Genomic DNA, 15,413 nt, shown 5'->3' on the forward strand with positions numbered 1-15,413 from the left:
TTCTCTCTGCCTCTCTCTCTCTGTCTGTCGATCTCTCTCTCTGTCTTTCTCTCTCTCTCTGTCTCTCTCTCTGTGCGTGCATGGCGGAGGAGAGACTGTGGTGTTTAGAGTGCGTGAGAGCAAATTTTTTTGGCACTGAGTGTAACTTTTGCGTTTAACATCTCAGAATCAAACTGTGAGTGTGCGTGTGTGTGTGTGTGTGTGTGAGAGTTGCGTGTCAGAGAAGCATGGCTATGGCGGATCCAAACACAAAGCTATGTGAAAGTTTAACTCGCTGGCACAGTGTGCAGGTTGTGTGTGCAGTGAGAGTAGAAGAATGCTGTTTATCGGTTGGTGATGTGGTGCAGAAAAAAAACACAAAGCAGAAAATCCTGAAGCAAAAAAAGTTATAGCTTTGTTTCAGACTGTTAGAAAAGACTCACAATGGAGACTCCTTCCCATGGGTGGTGCTCGGGTTGGATAAGATGATAAGACTTTCTACTTTCGGGTTTCTTGTTCTGAAATCTTGTACTTTATTTGTGGTGTAAAATTTTCAGTCTTCGAAAGGCCAGGGGCTTTTGACAGTACTTGAAGGGGTTAAACTTCCAAGCCCCACCCTCACAACACCACTGCTTCTTTCCAAAATGTGAAATAAACACCCGGTCACAGAAAACCTCAAGACTAAATCCATTTTCTTCCTGCTGACAGTTTAACTGAAATAAAACCAAATATGTGCAGAATATTTGCACAATTTGCATTGACGCAGAATCTTTCCAGAAAGAAATGTGACTCATTAAAAACATCCCTGCAAATATAAACTAATATTTAAGCACTGAACACAACACAACACAACACACACGGTTAATACGTACGGCTCGGTCTACCGTGTGCCATCATTTATTCTGACGCCTTAATAGCGTTTGCGTTATTTACTTTTCATCAGCGCTTTCGCCGCTGCAAATGGTTTTTAAATGTGCCTTATAAATAAAACAATCGCACACAAACGCTGAGATGTTCTCCTGTTCATCTACATTAGATCATTCCTGTCCAATGACAACAACCTTACTCTTTATTTATTGATCGTAATTACAATCGAGTTTAATGAAGCCTGGCTGCTTCTACAACGACACGTAGATCACGGAGTTCATTAAAAACCCGCAAAACAAAATAAACACTCGATCTGGTGTTGGCGTTTGAGAAGGAGGAAAAAAACCCACACACTTACACACTTACCTTGGAGAATACATACTGTATGAATATATATTATTTTTTTTAGAATCATAGGGCATCATTATTTTCGTTAGTGACTGGTAAAAAAAAAAAAGAAAAAGAAAAAGAAAAAAAACACACTGCTGGCAGTCATGCATGACCCTTTGTCCTTTTCAGTGTCTGCTGGGATTTAAACGATCCCCTCGGACCAAATGCTTTCTGTACAAACAAGCCTCTCACAAACTGGTTCCAGTCGCATGTTATTCTACACAACACAGCTGTGGTGTGATAAAGTTACTACTCCAACCCTGAAAGTTGATTATTTTCCAATAACTGCTTGTGTCGTGCGGTGTTTTATTCCTCCGAAACAACAAAAAGCTGCCAAACTTTTTTTGTATTACAAATTTTTGACAAAATTATTATGTATTAAAGGAAACCGTGTTGCACTTTTTACATCTTTAAAAACACATCTAATGTTGTTTAACAGCTTAAGGTTCTTTTATCGTCCTCTATTTGTTGCCTCTCTATTTACGTTACCGAAACATAAAAAGGAAAGAAAAAAGCTTGTTATTTTACTGAGAAACACTTCACTTTGAGAAATAGCATTACAATATTGTGATTACATTAAATAACAAGAAAATCAATTAGAATTGAAATAAAAATCTATTAGAGGTTTCTAAAATAAGATTAATTTAAGGATAATAAGAAGAATTATTGTGTTTGAACTTCGTCATTACAGAAAAGGGCTGAAAACTGAACGTCTCCTGTAGTCTCCTGTAGTCACCCTGTACTGCACAAAAGTGGTTTAAACTCTATAATAGTTTAAATGCACAAAATCATAACAAAAATATCTATAAATGACTTTGTGAGAATAAAATAAGTGTGTGGAATCATTAAAGTGCAAAACGCAGCTCTAACGGCTAGAAAATGAATTAAAAAATGCTAATTTAGCAAATATCTCTTACTGATTTTACAGTAACTCTAATAAGAAGTGAGACACACACACAAACAATCACACACACAATCACACATGGACACACTCATGCACACAAACACTTGTTACTTAATGATGAGCACCCATTCAAAACCAGGTATAAGTACTGGGAATGAACCACACACACACACACATGCTCATGAACACACACACACACACACACACACAAAGTGAGGTGAGACAGTTCATCTCTAACAAGCTCCACTCTAAACACTCACAGAGGCCAGGAGCAGTGGTAAAGAGCTATGGAGGAGGTTAAAGCTCCCGGTGGCCTCATTGCCAGATTGCGGAATATGACTCCAAAAGGAAATGAGGCTGCAACTGCACTGCTTAACCAAAGCCATCTACGCTAGGTCACGGTTATCAAACCATTCAGCCTGGCCTAAAATTGATTTCACATGCAAATTTTTAGGAGGCCTGAAGAAAGGGGAACTGTTTCTACTAAATTGCTCATTTTGCTCCAGAAAAACCTTTCTGAATGATCCGAGTGATTTGTGTATCTGTTCGTTCTGAAACGCCACATTTCTTTTTTTTTTTACACTGTTGTCAGAATTTGAATTCTGGCTCAGTAGAAAAAAGGATCTGAAACTATTGTTTATATAAGATACTAGGTTTAGGTTGCCAGATTGCTCGTGTGCTTGGTTGATAGAACTGATGTAGTGGTGGAGATTTAAAGGTTGCCAGATTGGATTGTTGCCACATTGGAGTATTGCCTTGATGAGCAAATAGTACAACAGGCTGCTGAACAGGAAGGCAACATTTAACAGCATTGGATTCTGTAGCTGGCTGATGACACATTTAGGTTGCCAGATTTGAGCCCAGGTGTCAGGTGGGAGTTTGTAAACTGAACCGCATAGCACAAGAAGGATTAGACAGAATGACCTCCATACTTCAGGCTCATGAGGAACAACGAGGCCAGTATGAGGGACAACATACAAACATCTGTCCAATGATAAACAGAGAGGCACCTTTTTTTTTTACCTATTATGCAGAATGGCTTTCGAGCGAATCTCAGTCGTCCCTGCCATCCTCGGTACCGGCAGCAACAGCCTGCAGACCAGAGCCGCACGAGGTACTCCATCCCAAACACAATAATCATCACAAACTCCTGATAGAAGACGGAATAAAGAAGTCAGGACATTTAATCGGTAATGAAATACAGCATAAGAAATATTCATGAGATGAGGCTGACTACACCTGGACTACACCTCAAGGGTTCTGTGATGATTCAGCATTCAGGCTTTCTAAATACATTTTATTTTGGAACTTTTCAAAATGACAAACTCTTGTTTGTAGCATTCTACTGAGACCCCACTGTACTGTATATGTATGTTTCAGTCTACTCCCATGCCAGTCTCTGCTTATTAATGCGTTTGTGTCAGAAACGCAGGTGTGTCAGATTTACGAATATAATAGAGAGCTAATCTGATTACGAAAGCCGTGGCTAATCCCTGATTTCATTAGCTTAGCTGCAGAAGCATGTAACAAGACTCAAATCCACTTACCATGATAGGATCTATTGTCTCACCATCCAGAACCTCTAATTTTCTCAGTGACTGCATTTCATTTCTACCGAACTGATCAGTTAGCTGGGATATACATCACTTAAACCGTGTAGGCTGAAGAGTTGAAGTGAAGATGTGGTTTGTTTTGTCAGTCACTTCTGAACAGGACATGACATGGTGGAGCAGCCAGGATCATATGAGTACATATGAGTAACCAAATAACCCTCAAAGATCGTTTCATCTGCACATACAGTAGCATCAGCCTTCATCATGGCTTTAACCCAGTAAGAACTAATATAAAGCCATGATTTTCCTCACGTCCCTCTCGATATATTCACTAATCTGAACTAATCTCTGCACTAAGTTTTCACACCGTTACAGCGATATGCACGTTTTTTCCCTTTAATTTGTCATTCTTGGAAAGCGGTGTATAGAACGTGTGTCTTCCGCTCTTATACATTGTGTGGCTAATGGGTGGAGGTTTCTCATTGGTTCGACTCGGAAGCCTCACAAAAGTTAAAACAGTCTTTTTGAAGCGAGCCTTGTGGAAATTTAAAGAATCCGTCCTTTATGATGTGCGATGGATCCTTTTTTTTGCTTAAAGCGTAGTTTATAAATGATCAGAGTTTGTGTTAATACAAACCCAGGCAACACTATAAATACCTTCTTACAGGAGTTTAACACTTTTTCCCAGTACGCAGGTGTTCCATTATGTCAACAGAATGAAAATCGGGTGAACGAATTATTTTATCTACGCAGGTCTGATCTAAAATGAATCAGGACTCTGTTGGCTTTCAGTGTGAGTCGTGTGTTTTTCCCCTCTGTTGATAACCTTACACAGAATTTTAGTGGATAAACACTTTCAAATTTTAGATGTTTACGAACAAACACTTTGAATCATGGAGAGCAGAAACAGGTTTGACGTCAACATTTGCTTTGAAGATACAAACATTTTTGTGTGAAAGGAACGGACTGTTTTTGTTTTTTTTAAATTCTGAACATATAAACATATTGCTGAACATAGACACAACAAAACAGGTGCTTTTTTTTTCAAAAAGAGTACAGAAGAAGGACCTTGGTTCTAAAAGATAAACACACTTTAGAAGGTCTCTCAGTGAGATGTCTATAGAACAGCTATTTTTCAAACATATAGTTTAATCTTACCAGTATAAACAGAGCACGTGATAACATTTCTAGATGTTCTGGAATGGTTGAGAACACGGACAGCACCAAACAGCCGAACACCAACACAAACCTGTTCAAGAGAAAACGAAAGCAAACAAAAAAAAATGATTATCAGAAAAAGACAAACACAGACCGTTCCATTACACAATAATACTTGTATTTATTTAAAAAAAATCGCTGTATAATAAAAATGCATGACTAAACCAACCAATTAATGCAGCAAAGAACAAAACAGACAAAACTGATAAGATTTCAGAAGTCAAAGAGAAACGCAATCATAATTACTGCTCGAATAATGAGCGCAGTTCTTAGCAAGACGGATGAATCCGTCGATGGAACGTTAAAACAAACCAAAACGTTTCCTTTTGGGGATAAACTCACATAAATGGCTGTGTTTAAGGATTTGCCGCTAAACGCAGCTTAGCCTCGTTGTCCTTTGACTGACTGAATTGGTTCGCCATACCTCAGATTCCTGACATGATTAACATCACACAAAATCCCTTAACAAACTCCCAGCCACAAATTGTCCTCTGGAAAGAGATGCACACGCTACGACCTTTCAGAAGGTTTCAGCCTTCATTTTCCGTTACGCTAATCTGAAATCCGGCCGGGAGGAAACCGCTGCAGGCCGTCTGAAATATGAAGTTAGAGAAGTAAATTGCTGACCCTCACATGAGGAAGGCAGACATCTGTGAGTGATCAACTGCAAAGGCGTACTTTAGGCATGATGGCCCGAAGGCCAAATAGCCCCCAATCTTTCCCATTAAATCCTTCCCTTTATTCAAATAAAACTCTATACCCCTGCTATTCTTTTTGATTCATAATAATCCCATCCTAACCAGACATATATTTCCTTCTCAAATGTCCCAATGGTACTAAGAAAAAAAATTCCCAGCAAGCCAAGAGAGGAAAAAAAAGAATTTGACCATAAAAGTCTAGCACAGGCCAATAGTATATTTAAACGTGTGGCAAGCAGTAAGAAAGAAGCAGCTGCTCTAGATTGTTACTGAGCAAAAAAAACTAGAGTCCCGCCCACTTGTTTACTATTCAGCTTTGTTGTGATGGTTGGAGCCAAAAACGTTCAATTTTACTGTGAATTTGCTTTTTGTATTGATGAAATCACAAGCACAGGATTCTTCTTTGGATCTCTTACCACTAAAGACTCGTGTGTAATGACTTTCAATTGAATTTTCACACTGAATGAGTGTTTGATGATGTCACATGACCCAGATCTGTGGAAAGTCTCCTCTGAACATCACAGAGTTTGCTTTATTTTGTTCATGTCTTCAATCACATGCTGGAGGGTTTGATAATTAGCTCACAAGGTTTGTACCATCAAGTCAACATTTATGAAGATAAAGTCTGGGTGGAAAGAAAAGTAAATGATCCCTTTCACATTGTCCTTTTGTGATAATCTGGTCTCATTTGTAAAATCTGTAAAAAGCCAAGACTATATATTAAATTCTATGTGTATGTATGTATAAATAAGGATATGTATAAAATGCCATGATATTCTGACTGATACACAAACTGAAAAGGATGATGGACAGACAGACAAACAGACAGACAGACAGACACACATACATACATACATACTGTACAGACAGACAGACATACAGACAGATAGAAAGGCAAGCAGATAGAAAGAGGCAGACAGTCAGACGATGAAAACAAAATGAAAGACACATATACAGACAGACAGACAGGCAAGCAGACAGACAGACAGACAGACAGACAGGCAGACAGACAGGCAGGCAGACAGACAGACAGACAGACAGACAGAAGGACAGACAGATAGATAGATAGATAGATAGATAGATAGATAGATAGATAGATAGGTAGATAGATAGATAGGTAGATAGATAGATAGGCAAACAGACAAAAACAGGCAGACAGGCAAACAAGCAGACAGACACATAGATAAGCAAACAGGCAAACAGGTAGACACACAGAAGATTATTAGACACAGACAGACAGACAGAAAAACAGACAGACAGTTAGACATACACTATTTATACTGTTTGGGTCTCATGATATTTTGTTAACACGATCATCAACATTTATAAATCCATCCTCTCACTCACTCACTTATTTTCTATCGCTTATCCGAACTATTCTAAACTCCACACACACAAGGCGGAGACGGGAATCGAACGTGCTAACCACTAAGCCACCGTGCCTCCCTAAATCCGTCCTATATAGTCATATAAAGATGTGCTTTAAAAATAAACAAACAAATCTCGAAAATGTGGACGTAAAGTTTGTTATAAAACATTTCTAGAGTCAGTTTCTTGAGGCAAGAGAGAAGGTGTGGACATCAGTTTTTATTTGGTTGACTGAAACAATAAAAACCCCAATTGTCCTTATCCAGATTGACATACATTTGATCATTTTAACCAACTGAGTAACTAATGGTTAAGGGCCTTGCTCAGGGGCCCAGCAGTGGCATCTTTTTATGCATTCAAATCAACAGAAATCTGAGACACACACACACTCGGGTTTTATACGTGTATTTACACAGAAAGTTCAAACTAAGTCATAAAAACATTTTCATTACACACCATCCTATTATCAACATCATTATAAACAAAAACACACAATAGGCTTTTAGCTTCATTATTAAATATGCACAGTTAAAAACAGCCATTAACTGGGTTCATCTCCTCGGCTACTGCAGACCAGCGACCGATCTGAGAGGATGAACACGACCACACTGCTTCTTATCCAAATGCTGCTCGCGTGTCTGCGTAGGAAGAGAGCTCTGTCTGTGCTATTTCGTATACGTATGCTAACAGACATCCGCAATTAGCTACAGTTGCTCTTAGCGACTAGGGGAGGGAAATGCCATCCTTCCCACCAACAGAGTAGCATAATTATACTCTCTCACTGTGACATCTTCGCGATTTTAACCTGCAATCTCCCAACAACGGGGTGTTTACATGGAGCCTGTCAAACACTAGACCAGACGAAACAGACAAAACGCTGCATCCATAAGAAACCAGAATCCAGCAGAAATAATGGCACAAACTTGTATATATATACAATAACACTAAATAACACTAAACACGCAACATACTTTTGTTTCATCACATGCCAGCCATGATGAACATATGCAAGTTTCCGCAAACACTGTGACCTTCCACAGCTGTGATGGCTGCATAGTGTTCTGTGTGATCCTGTTCTACAGCAAACGAGAACATGTTGTCGTTTACAGCCTTGTGAAAGCAGCAGGGGGATTTAAGAACAGATCAGCGGGTCACATTTAGGGCTCCAGCAGCGCGTGTGAAAGTAGTGGGCCCTCTAGGGGTGACTAAACCCTTCACATTGACCTTGACCTGGATATGACGACTTTGCTCTCCTGTACAAACCGTCCACGTCCCAGTTGTGCTGCTGGAAAGCAAACCGAGCAACAGTTCAAAAAAGGCTAGACGTAGCTGTAGAGGACATGTCCACTCTTCAAGGTGTCACAGCTGATACAAATTTGAAATAAATCTGTGTGACTTCAAGTCTCTTTGAAAAAAGTCAACTGTGAATGGTCATGTGACTGAAGGGTGAATCTGAGGACGGATTGGACGCAAGTCCACGTGACGTATGTCGCACACTGAGAAAGGTGTGAGATGCAGACCTTGTTCTCAGGATTTCTGTCTGGAGTGCGTCAGGCTGCAAATAACTTTTTTTTAAGGAATAAAAAGAAAACGAGTATATCACCAGCCGTGTGCCATCCATCAAGCTTGTCTAATTACACAACGCAAAAGCCCACGCTTTTGTTGTCTCATTGTCCTGATGGGTGACACCTGGTCGTACATGCAGTGCCATGTGCTTTGATGCTGCGTGACAGCCTCTTAACATATCATAGAAAATGCATCAAATGGCCTTCTCAACACTCAGAGTGGCACTTTAAATAATCAAAGGGTTTTCCTTTAAATTCTATATCAAGGACAAGCGATTAGCGACCAAACAAATCTCTTGCTGCTTATTTTTGCAATTTTCCCTTAAGCCATACGGACATTTGGCATCTGTCATCTAAACACTGTCACCTGCAACATGCTTGGTTAAAGTTACTGAGAAAACAAAAAAGACAAAACAATCACCATCAATCAACCACAAAGACATAACAACCTGAAGGAAGTAAACAAACCTAATTTGAGTTTCAAATTTCAAGTTTTTGTAGCTTGAGAGTGAGTTACTAACATACAAACAAAGTGCACCAAAGGACAGACCAACTAACAAAAAGAAATGTTCTACAGTAATACAGTAATTCATCTAATAATCCAATCACTTATTAAGCACCAGGTCAGTGTTCTGGTCCATTGTATTTCTGATGTATGTTTTCTGCCCCACACATTCATCAGCTCTAGCTCGAATGCATTGCAGTGAGAAAGTGATTTGAATCATTCGATACACGGAAGTGGGATGTATTTCGGGTTGTGGGCGGCATTCTTGTAGGCGTGAGCAGAAACAATGTGTTGTGAACATTAAACGACATTAATGATCTATAGTTATCAGTGATCTGTAACTCCGTGCTCAGGTGATTGGAGTGACACACATCTGCACACACCTCGCAAAGGTTTGTTTCCATGTCTATTTTTTTTGACTAATACATTTTTTTGTTCCATTTAACCAAATACCGAACAAGCCAAGAGTATGTATTTTCAGCTCACTGTCTAATAGGTGTGAAAACAACCTGAGTCTTGTGCCTACGGTATTAATAGTGACGCTGCACACCTGTCCGTATATAGGGATCGTACACAGGGAATACCTCATTTGGCTGTGTGTCACCACTTCAAATGCAGCTAAGTACAGAGAGGCAGGCAGGGTAATAGACTGCAGACAATCTGCTGTTATTTTCTCTAATACAGTACACTGGAGCCTGTCAATCTCTCCCACCATGCCAGTGCATTAGAGACATCAGGGGGAGAAGCTGTGCTCAAATTCAACACTTTATTACCACATTAATACACCTACGAGAAACCTGATGGTGTCAATGATGACAGGAACAGACTCGATAACATGCACTGTTTCTGTGTGGTCTCTTGTCCGGTAAATACATCGTAGGTCCCCGACACTTACATGTGACCTGTCCGTGGTGCTGAACCTAAAATACCTAAACCTTAAACACCACACAAATGAATTCTGATTAAAACAATGGACTGTTTTCGCAATGGTGGTCTGTTTACTACAGTGTAGATTATATTACTTTTTGACGTTGTGAAGGCTTCCCTGATTCCGTTTTCATACATGGAGAATCTGGAGCCCATCCTGAGAACACTGAAGTGGGAATGCAATTTAGCATAGCCAGTCCACCTATCAACAAGTTTCTTGGAGGATGGAAGAAACCAGGGAACCTAGAGAAAACCTGGCCAGACTCAAAAGAACTGGAAGTGGAGCTGTTAGCACTACAACAATTTTCATTCATGACACTCTACTACACGTCATCATCCACAGGATCGGTAACAAACTCATACCAAATGCATATCCAACTTCTGAACTAATCTGAAGGCAATAACAAAACAACAAGGCTTTGCAACCACAAAGCTTGTTGATAAACAAACTAACAAACTGATGGTCGGCAGAGAACCAATGACATATAGGACAAAGATAAAAAGTAAAGCAAAACAGGGAACTAAAATCACTGTCCAATATAAAGCATCTACAGACGAAGAACAAATGAATAATGCAAGTCAATAAACAATGTCAATGATGACAAGTTTCTGATTGAGATTTAAATCAAGTGCCACAAATGTCCAGAAATTACAACGGGCTTAAATTCCACACAACTTCACACTTCGGCAAACAGAACCAAGACCATAAGCTCTGTAACTGATCCATTAAAGAGGGTAACTGTGGACTCATTCGCCATCTGCACACAATCCCTGACAATAAGAATCCTTGACAATGAGTCTGCAGGGGTGGTGTTAACAAAACACAACCACACCAACTGCTTCCCATTAGCATTATTGAGTAGAGTCCTCTTTTGGAGGAATCTCAGAGGAATGTGGTCCTTCATTCACAATCTGTCAGAATACAAAATCAGAGCTGAATTCTTCAGATCAACAAGTTACTGTATGCTATGCTGCAGCTCTGCAGACCACCAACACACCTTTACTTGGAAATTGGAAAAGAATGTTCAAGAGACATACAACCTAGAAATGTTTCGATTTTGCTGATACCTTCAAAATGGCTGCTAACAATATGACGCACCTTTTGAAAACCTGGAGCCTCCATTTCAGTTGAGCAAAAGGCTATAAAAATAATAAGACAAGTCTACTGTTGACTTAGTACTAAACATAGAAAATGACACACAAGACTGACGAGCGTAATGGTCCTCATCCCAAACCACTAGCATGGGTAAGATTGAACAGAATCAAGTTTGGGCTCATTGAGTTATTCATTTAAAATCCACAAACAATTAGCACTACACAGACGGAGGTCCAGGAAATAGAAAAAAAAAGAAAAAGAAAAAAGGGAAGGACATCAGTGACAGTAAAGCTGAGTGTGTGTGGGCAGGCTGCCAGAAACTTCACCACTACTAACTTTTCTTTCTGCCCCAGGCACTCTGAAGCAAAGAAGCAAGGGGAGAGAAAGAGAGAGAGAGAGAGAGAGAGAGAGAGAGAGAGAGAGAGAGAGAGAGAGAGAGAGAGAGATGGCACATGTTATGAATTCAGTTCAGGCATGAGAAAGCATAAAACAAATATTTTTTATGCTTTCTCATGCCTGAACTGAATTCATACACCAGTCAGCCATAATATTAAATCCTTTCCTTGTGCTCCAAAACATCTCTTCTGAGGTGTTAAGGTATGGACTCCACAAGACCTCTGAAGGTGTGCTGTGGCATCTGGTACCAAGCAGCAGATTCCATGGAAGAACTGGACTTGTTTGTCCAGCACATCACACAGATGCTCCATCAGATACACACACACACACACACACACACACACACAAACTACCTGGCCATCCACATTCATCAGACTAGATCTTTTTTAATGATTCATAAACAGACCTAATGCTAACTGCTATAACACAGTTATTTCTAAATGAACAGTTAGCCTTCATAGCTTTTCTTGTAGCTCTATTCGTACTTCAAACTTACATCTTTTGTTTGTATATTTTAGGCAGAGGGCAGCTTGTTTGATTAGCAAATAGTTCAACTCAGTTTGTGATTAAGAATGATTTCCATTTACCACATTTGACAGACACCCTTATCCAGAGCAAACAAGGGTCAATGTTTGCCCAACAGTGGCAGACTGGTGGACCTGGGATTCACTCTCACGACCTTGTGATCGGTAGTCCAACACCTTAACCACTAGGCTACTGTACCACATCTCAATGTTAGCCATTCTGTTCTGCTAATCACTGAAGTAACAGCAATCTAAACAGTGTGGCTGGCTTCTGAATCATGAAAGCAGTAAACATACTCTCTTGCTAGCCAGAAAACGTGCATAAATGATTGTCCCATATCACCTACTGTAGAACTACACACATTTGCACATTAGCAGCAGTGCCAGTGGTTGGTGTGGGTGATCTGTGTTTTTGTGTCCTGCTGTGTAACAGGGGCTCCAATCAATTAAACAGTCACAGGCTGCTTAATACCATGTTAACCGAAAATCCGCTCGCTCCTAAGAGTGTGAGTGTGTGTGTGTGTGTGTGTGTGTGTGTGTGTGTGTGTGTGAGTGTGAGTGTGTTGTAATCACACAGGAATGCTGTGAGATAACACTTATGTAGTGCATTTCTCCTCGTGCTCTACTTGCCAACAACTCCGGAAAAAACTAACCAGGAAAACATGAAGTTTATACAGAGACACACTCTGAGCTGAATATCTGAGTGGAAATCTTCTCTCCTCGACCCACCAAGCACCTCCCTTGAACTTTTCATACACACGGCCTGCTCAGTGCTGCATTGGCATTCCGGCCACACGGCACGCGCCAACAGTTCCTTCTTGTTTAGAGTGTGTGAAAACATGTTTCCACCTTTCCACAAATTTCCTTTTTTGTATTTTGGGTGCTTCGTTTTGTGCCAGCGATTCTCACGCCCTCCCTCTCACTTCCCCGGTCCGGTTCTCTTACGTGACAAACCATAATTAAAGAAAAGCAGATGGACGGCCTGCGTCACCCTCCTAACGATATTTCTCACTGGTGGCTCAGAAAGAGAGAAAAAGAGAGAGAGAGAGAGAGAGAGAGAGAGAGAGAGAGAGGGAGGGAAAAAAACAGCTGGAGGTCTGCTGGCTTTTACAAGAAAAACCAAAATAGTCTCATGTCTACCGAGGAGCGCGAGCAGCCGAGGTGAGAAAAGAGGAAGCAAATATTGCAACTGAAGGAACTGGAACGGAGAAGTAAATTATTTTGTAAATAAATTCACACTACAGAAATAGTGATTTCACAAAAACAGCCACTGCAATTTAAAAACTAAATCGTTTTTTTGAGGTCAAGAACGTTCTTGTGTACATATACATATATACGTGACTCATGCACGAGTGCCATTGGCTTGTTACTTCTATCAAAAACTTGCTTAAAAAGTATGGTTTCAATTTTTTTGGCTAATTTGACAAAAGCTTGTGAGCAGCATGTGTTTAGTGTGTGATGAGTTTAGAGAGGCGTGTGAGTCAGATGGGGAGAGCACTTAAGAAAACATTGCAACAATAGATTTATTGTCATTGTATAGTTCAGGTACACTGTACACTGTACAGGGTAAAATCTTTAAATAACTTAATACATAAAAAACATGACAGCCAAGAAATATACCCAGGAGAACAGAACTGAACAAATCAGTGAGTATTTCTCCAGCCAAGAACTTCTCAGACACTAGGAAGCCATATTGAATCCTGTATTCGGGTTTAGTTCATGCAGCTGCTGTAATATGATAAAAATATCACTGCGCCCTGCAATCTAATTATAAAAATGACTCACTTGTAAAAGTCAGAAGTAACTGACACAAAGTCCTGAAATAACGTCACTCCAGATATTTCATCACACCGACAGAGACATGGCCGTGCGGGTGTGTCCTGCTACTGTCCCACGAGGCTGTGCTGGATTAAGGAGGAAGGACGGCAGGACCAGGGAGTGCTCACATCTGCTCTATTATTATAAATAATATACTATACAAAAGATTTCAACGTATGTAGAATTACTGTATGTAAAAAAAAAAAATCAAGATTTAATTAAACAAATAAAAAAAAGTAAATAAATAAATCAATATACTGTATAAATTAAGCATTTATTTTTAGAAAGAAGAAAAAATGTTTACAGATTTGGAAATTCTAGATATTTTTACTTGCTGAGATGACAGGATTTATGGTGTAACTTTATCAAGCTCTTGTTTTATTCTCTTAAATTTAGTCTTGTATTAATCAGTGAATGGGGGCACAGTGGATTAGTAGTTAGCACGCTTGCCTCGCACCTCTGAGGTTGATTTTGGCTTCTGCCCTGTGTGTGTGTGTGTGTGTGTGTGTGTGGTTTTTTCGAATGTTGTGCTCCTTGTGCTTCAGGTTTCTTCCGGGTTCTCCGGTTTCCTTCCCCAGCACAGAGACATGTCTTCTAGGCTGATGATCATCTGTAGTCTGTAGTGTATGAATGTGTGTGAATGTGTCCTCTGTTATGGACCTCAGGCTCTCCTCAACCTTGTGGAGAACAATCGCTACCGAAGATGGAGAGCTACAAGGCCCTTAACTGTGACTTGCTCTGGATAAGTGTGTCTGACCAAATACCTTAAACGTATACGTTTAGTAGAAAATGTCGAAAGATTTCATCATGTGTTCATCACATAATTATCTAAGAAAGTCCTGTTTCCCTCCTGAGGTACAACTGAAACTGGTTAATTATCACCAACATTCGACCGGTGAACTCATCTACAGGTCTGGCAGTCGTATGAACTTAAACAACTCATTATGAGAGTATGTGAATCGGTGGAATTATTGTAATGTGTATGAGGCAGGACTGAACATCATTACAAGAGCGTATAAACATGAGAGAGAGAGAGAGAGAGAGAGAGAGAGAGAGATGGTGTGATTAGGAGAGTATGTGATGGTGTCTGGAGACCTCATCATGCCCTGACCTTGTCTCATTAATACTACTTTGTGGAGCATTAAGCCAGAGTGAGGGCGATCGATTCGAGGCGGTTCATACGGAGGAGATAAACAAGCCTGATGGATGAGGCTGATGTTAAGTGTGACGCCAAACTTTCTCGCTTGCTTCACCCTGACCTGACAGTCTGCCTGAGATAAACTTCAGCATGCTAATTTCATAAACAATTAACTTTATTGAAGCTATCCTAAAGCACACAGCAGTTACAGATCTGCTCTTATCCCTAGCAGGGAAGTGAATAATCCATTTTCTGGAATGCCAGAGTGCAATCATTTTTTTTTTTTTCAGAGAGCATTTATTTGTATCCTTGAGCATGATCATTAACAACCGTCTTAATTCCGTGCCTGGATACGACAGTCTCGCTGCTTGTTAGCCGTCCTGCGAACGCCACAGACCCTCAGACACGCCAGCACACGTCTCCCCACACAATGCATTAACACCAGAATCCACTGTATGCCGGTATAA

General features: G+C 40.1%; 1 protein-coding gene across 1 annotated transcript in view; it reads right to left on the bottom strand.

Moving 5' to 3' along the window:
- kcnq5b (potassium voltage-gated channel, KQT-like subfamily, member 5b) overlaps positions 1 to 15,413 on the bottom strand; it is a 90,657-nt gene that overhangs the window by 21,285 nt on the left and 53,959 nt on the right. Inside the window, exons 2-3 of the mRNA XM_060860303.1 lie at positions 4,852 to 4,942; positions 3,164 to 3,290 (exon numbers count right to left, since the gene is read on the bottom strand). Coding sequence (XP_060716286.1) covers positions 3,164 to 3,290; positions 4,852 to 4,942 — 218 coding nt within the window. The remainder of the gene's footprint in view (positions 1 to 3,163; positions 3,291 to 4,851; positions 4,943 to 15,413) is intronic.

This window comes from Tachysurus vachellii, chromosome 24 (genome assembly GCF_030014155.1).
Source record: "Tachysurus vachellii isolate PV-2020 chromosome 24, HZAU_Pvac_v1, whole genome shotgun sequence".
Classification (NCBI taxonomy): Eukaryota; Metazoa; Chordata; class Actinopteri; order Siluriformes; family Bagridae; genus Tachysurus; species Tachysurus vachellii.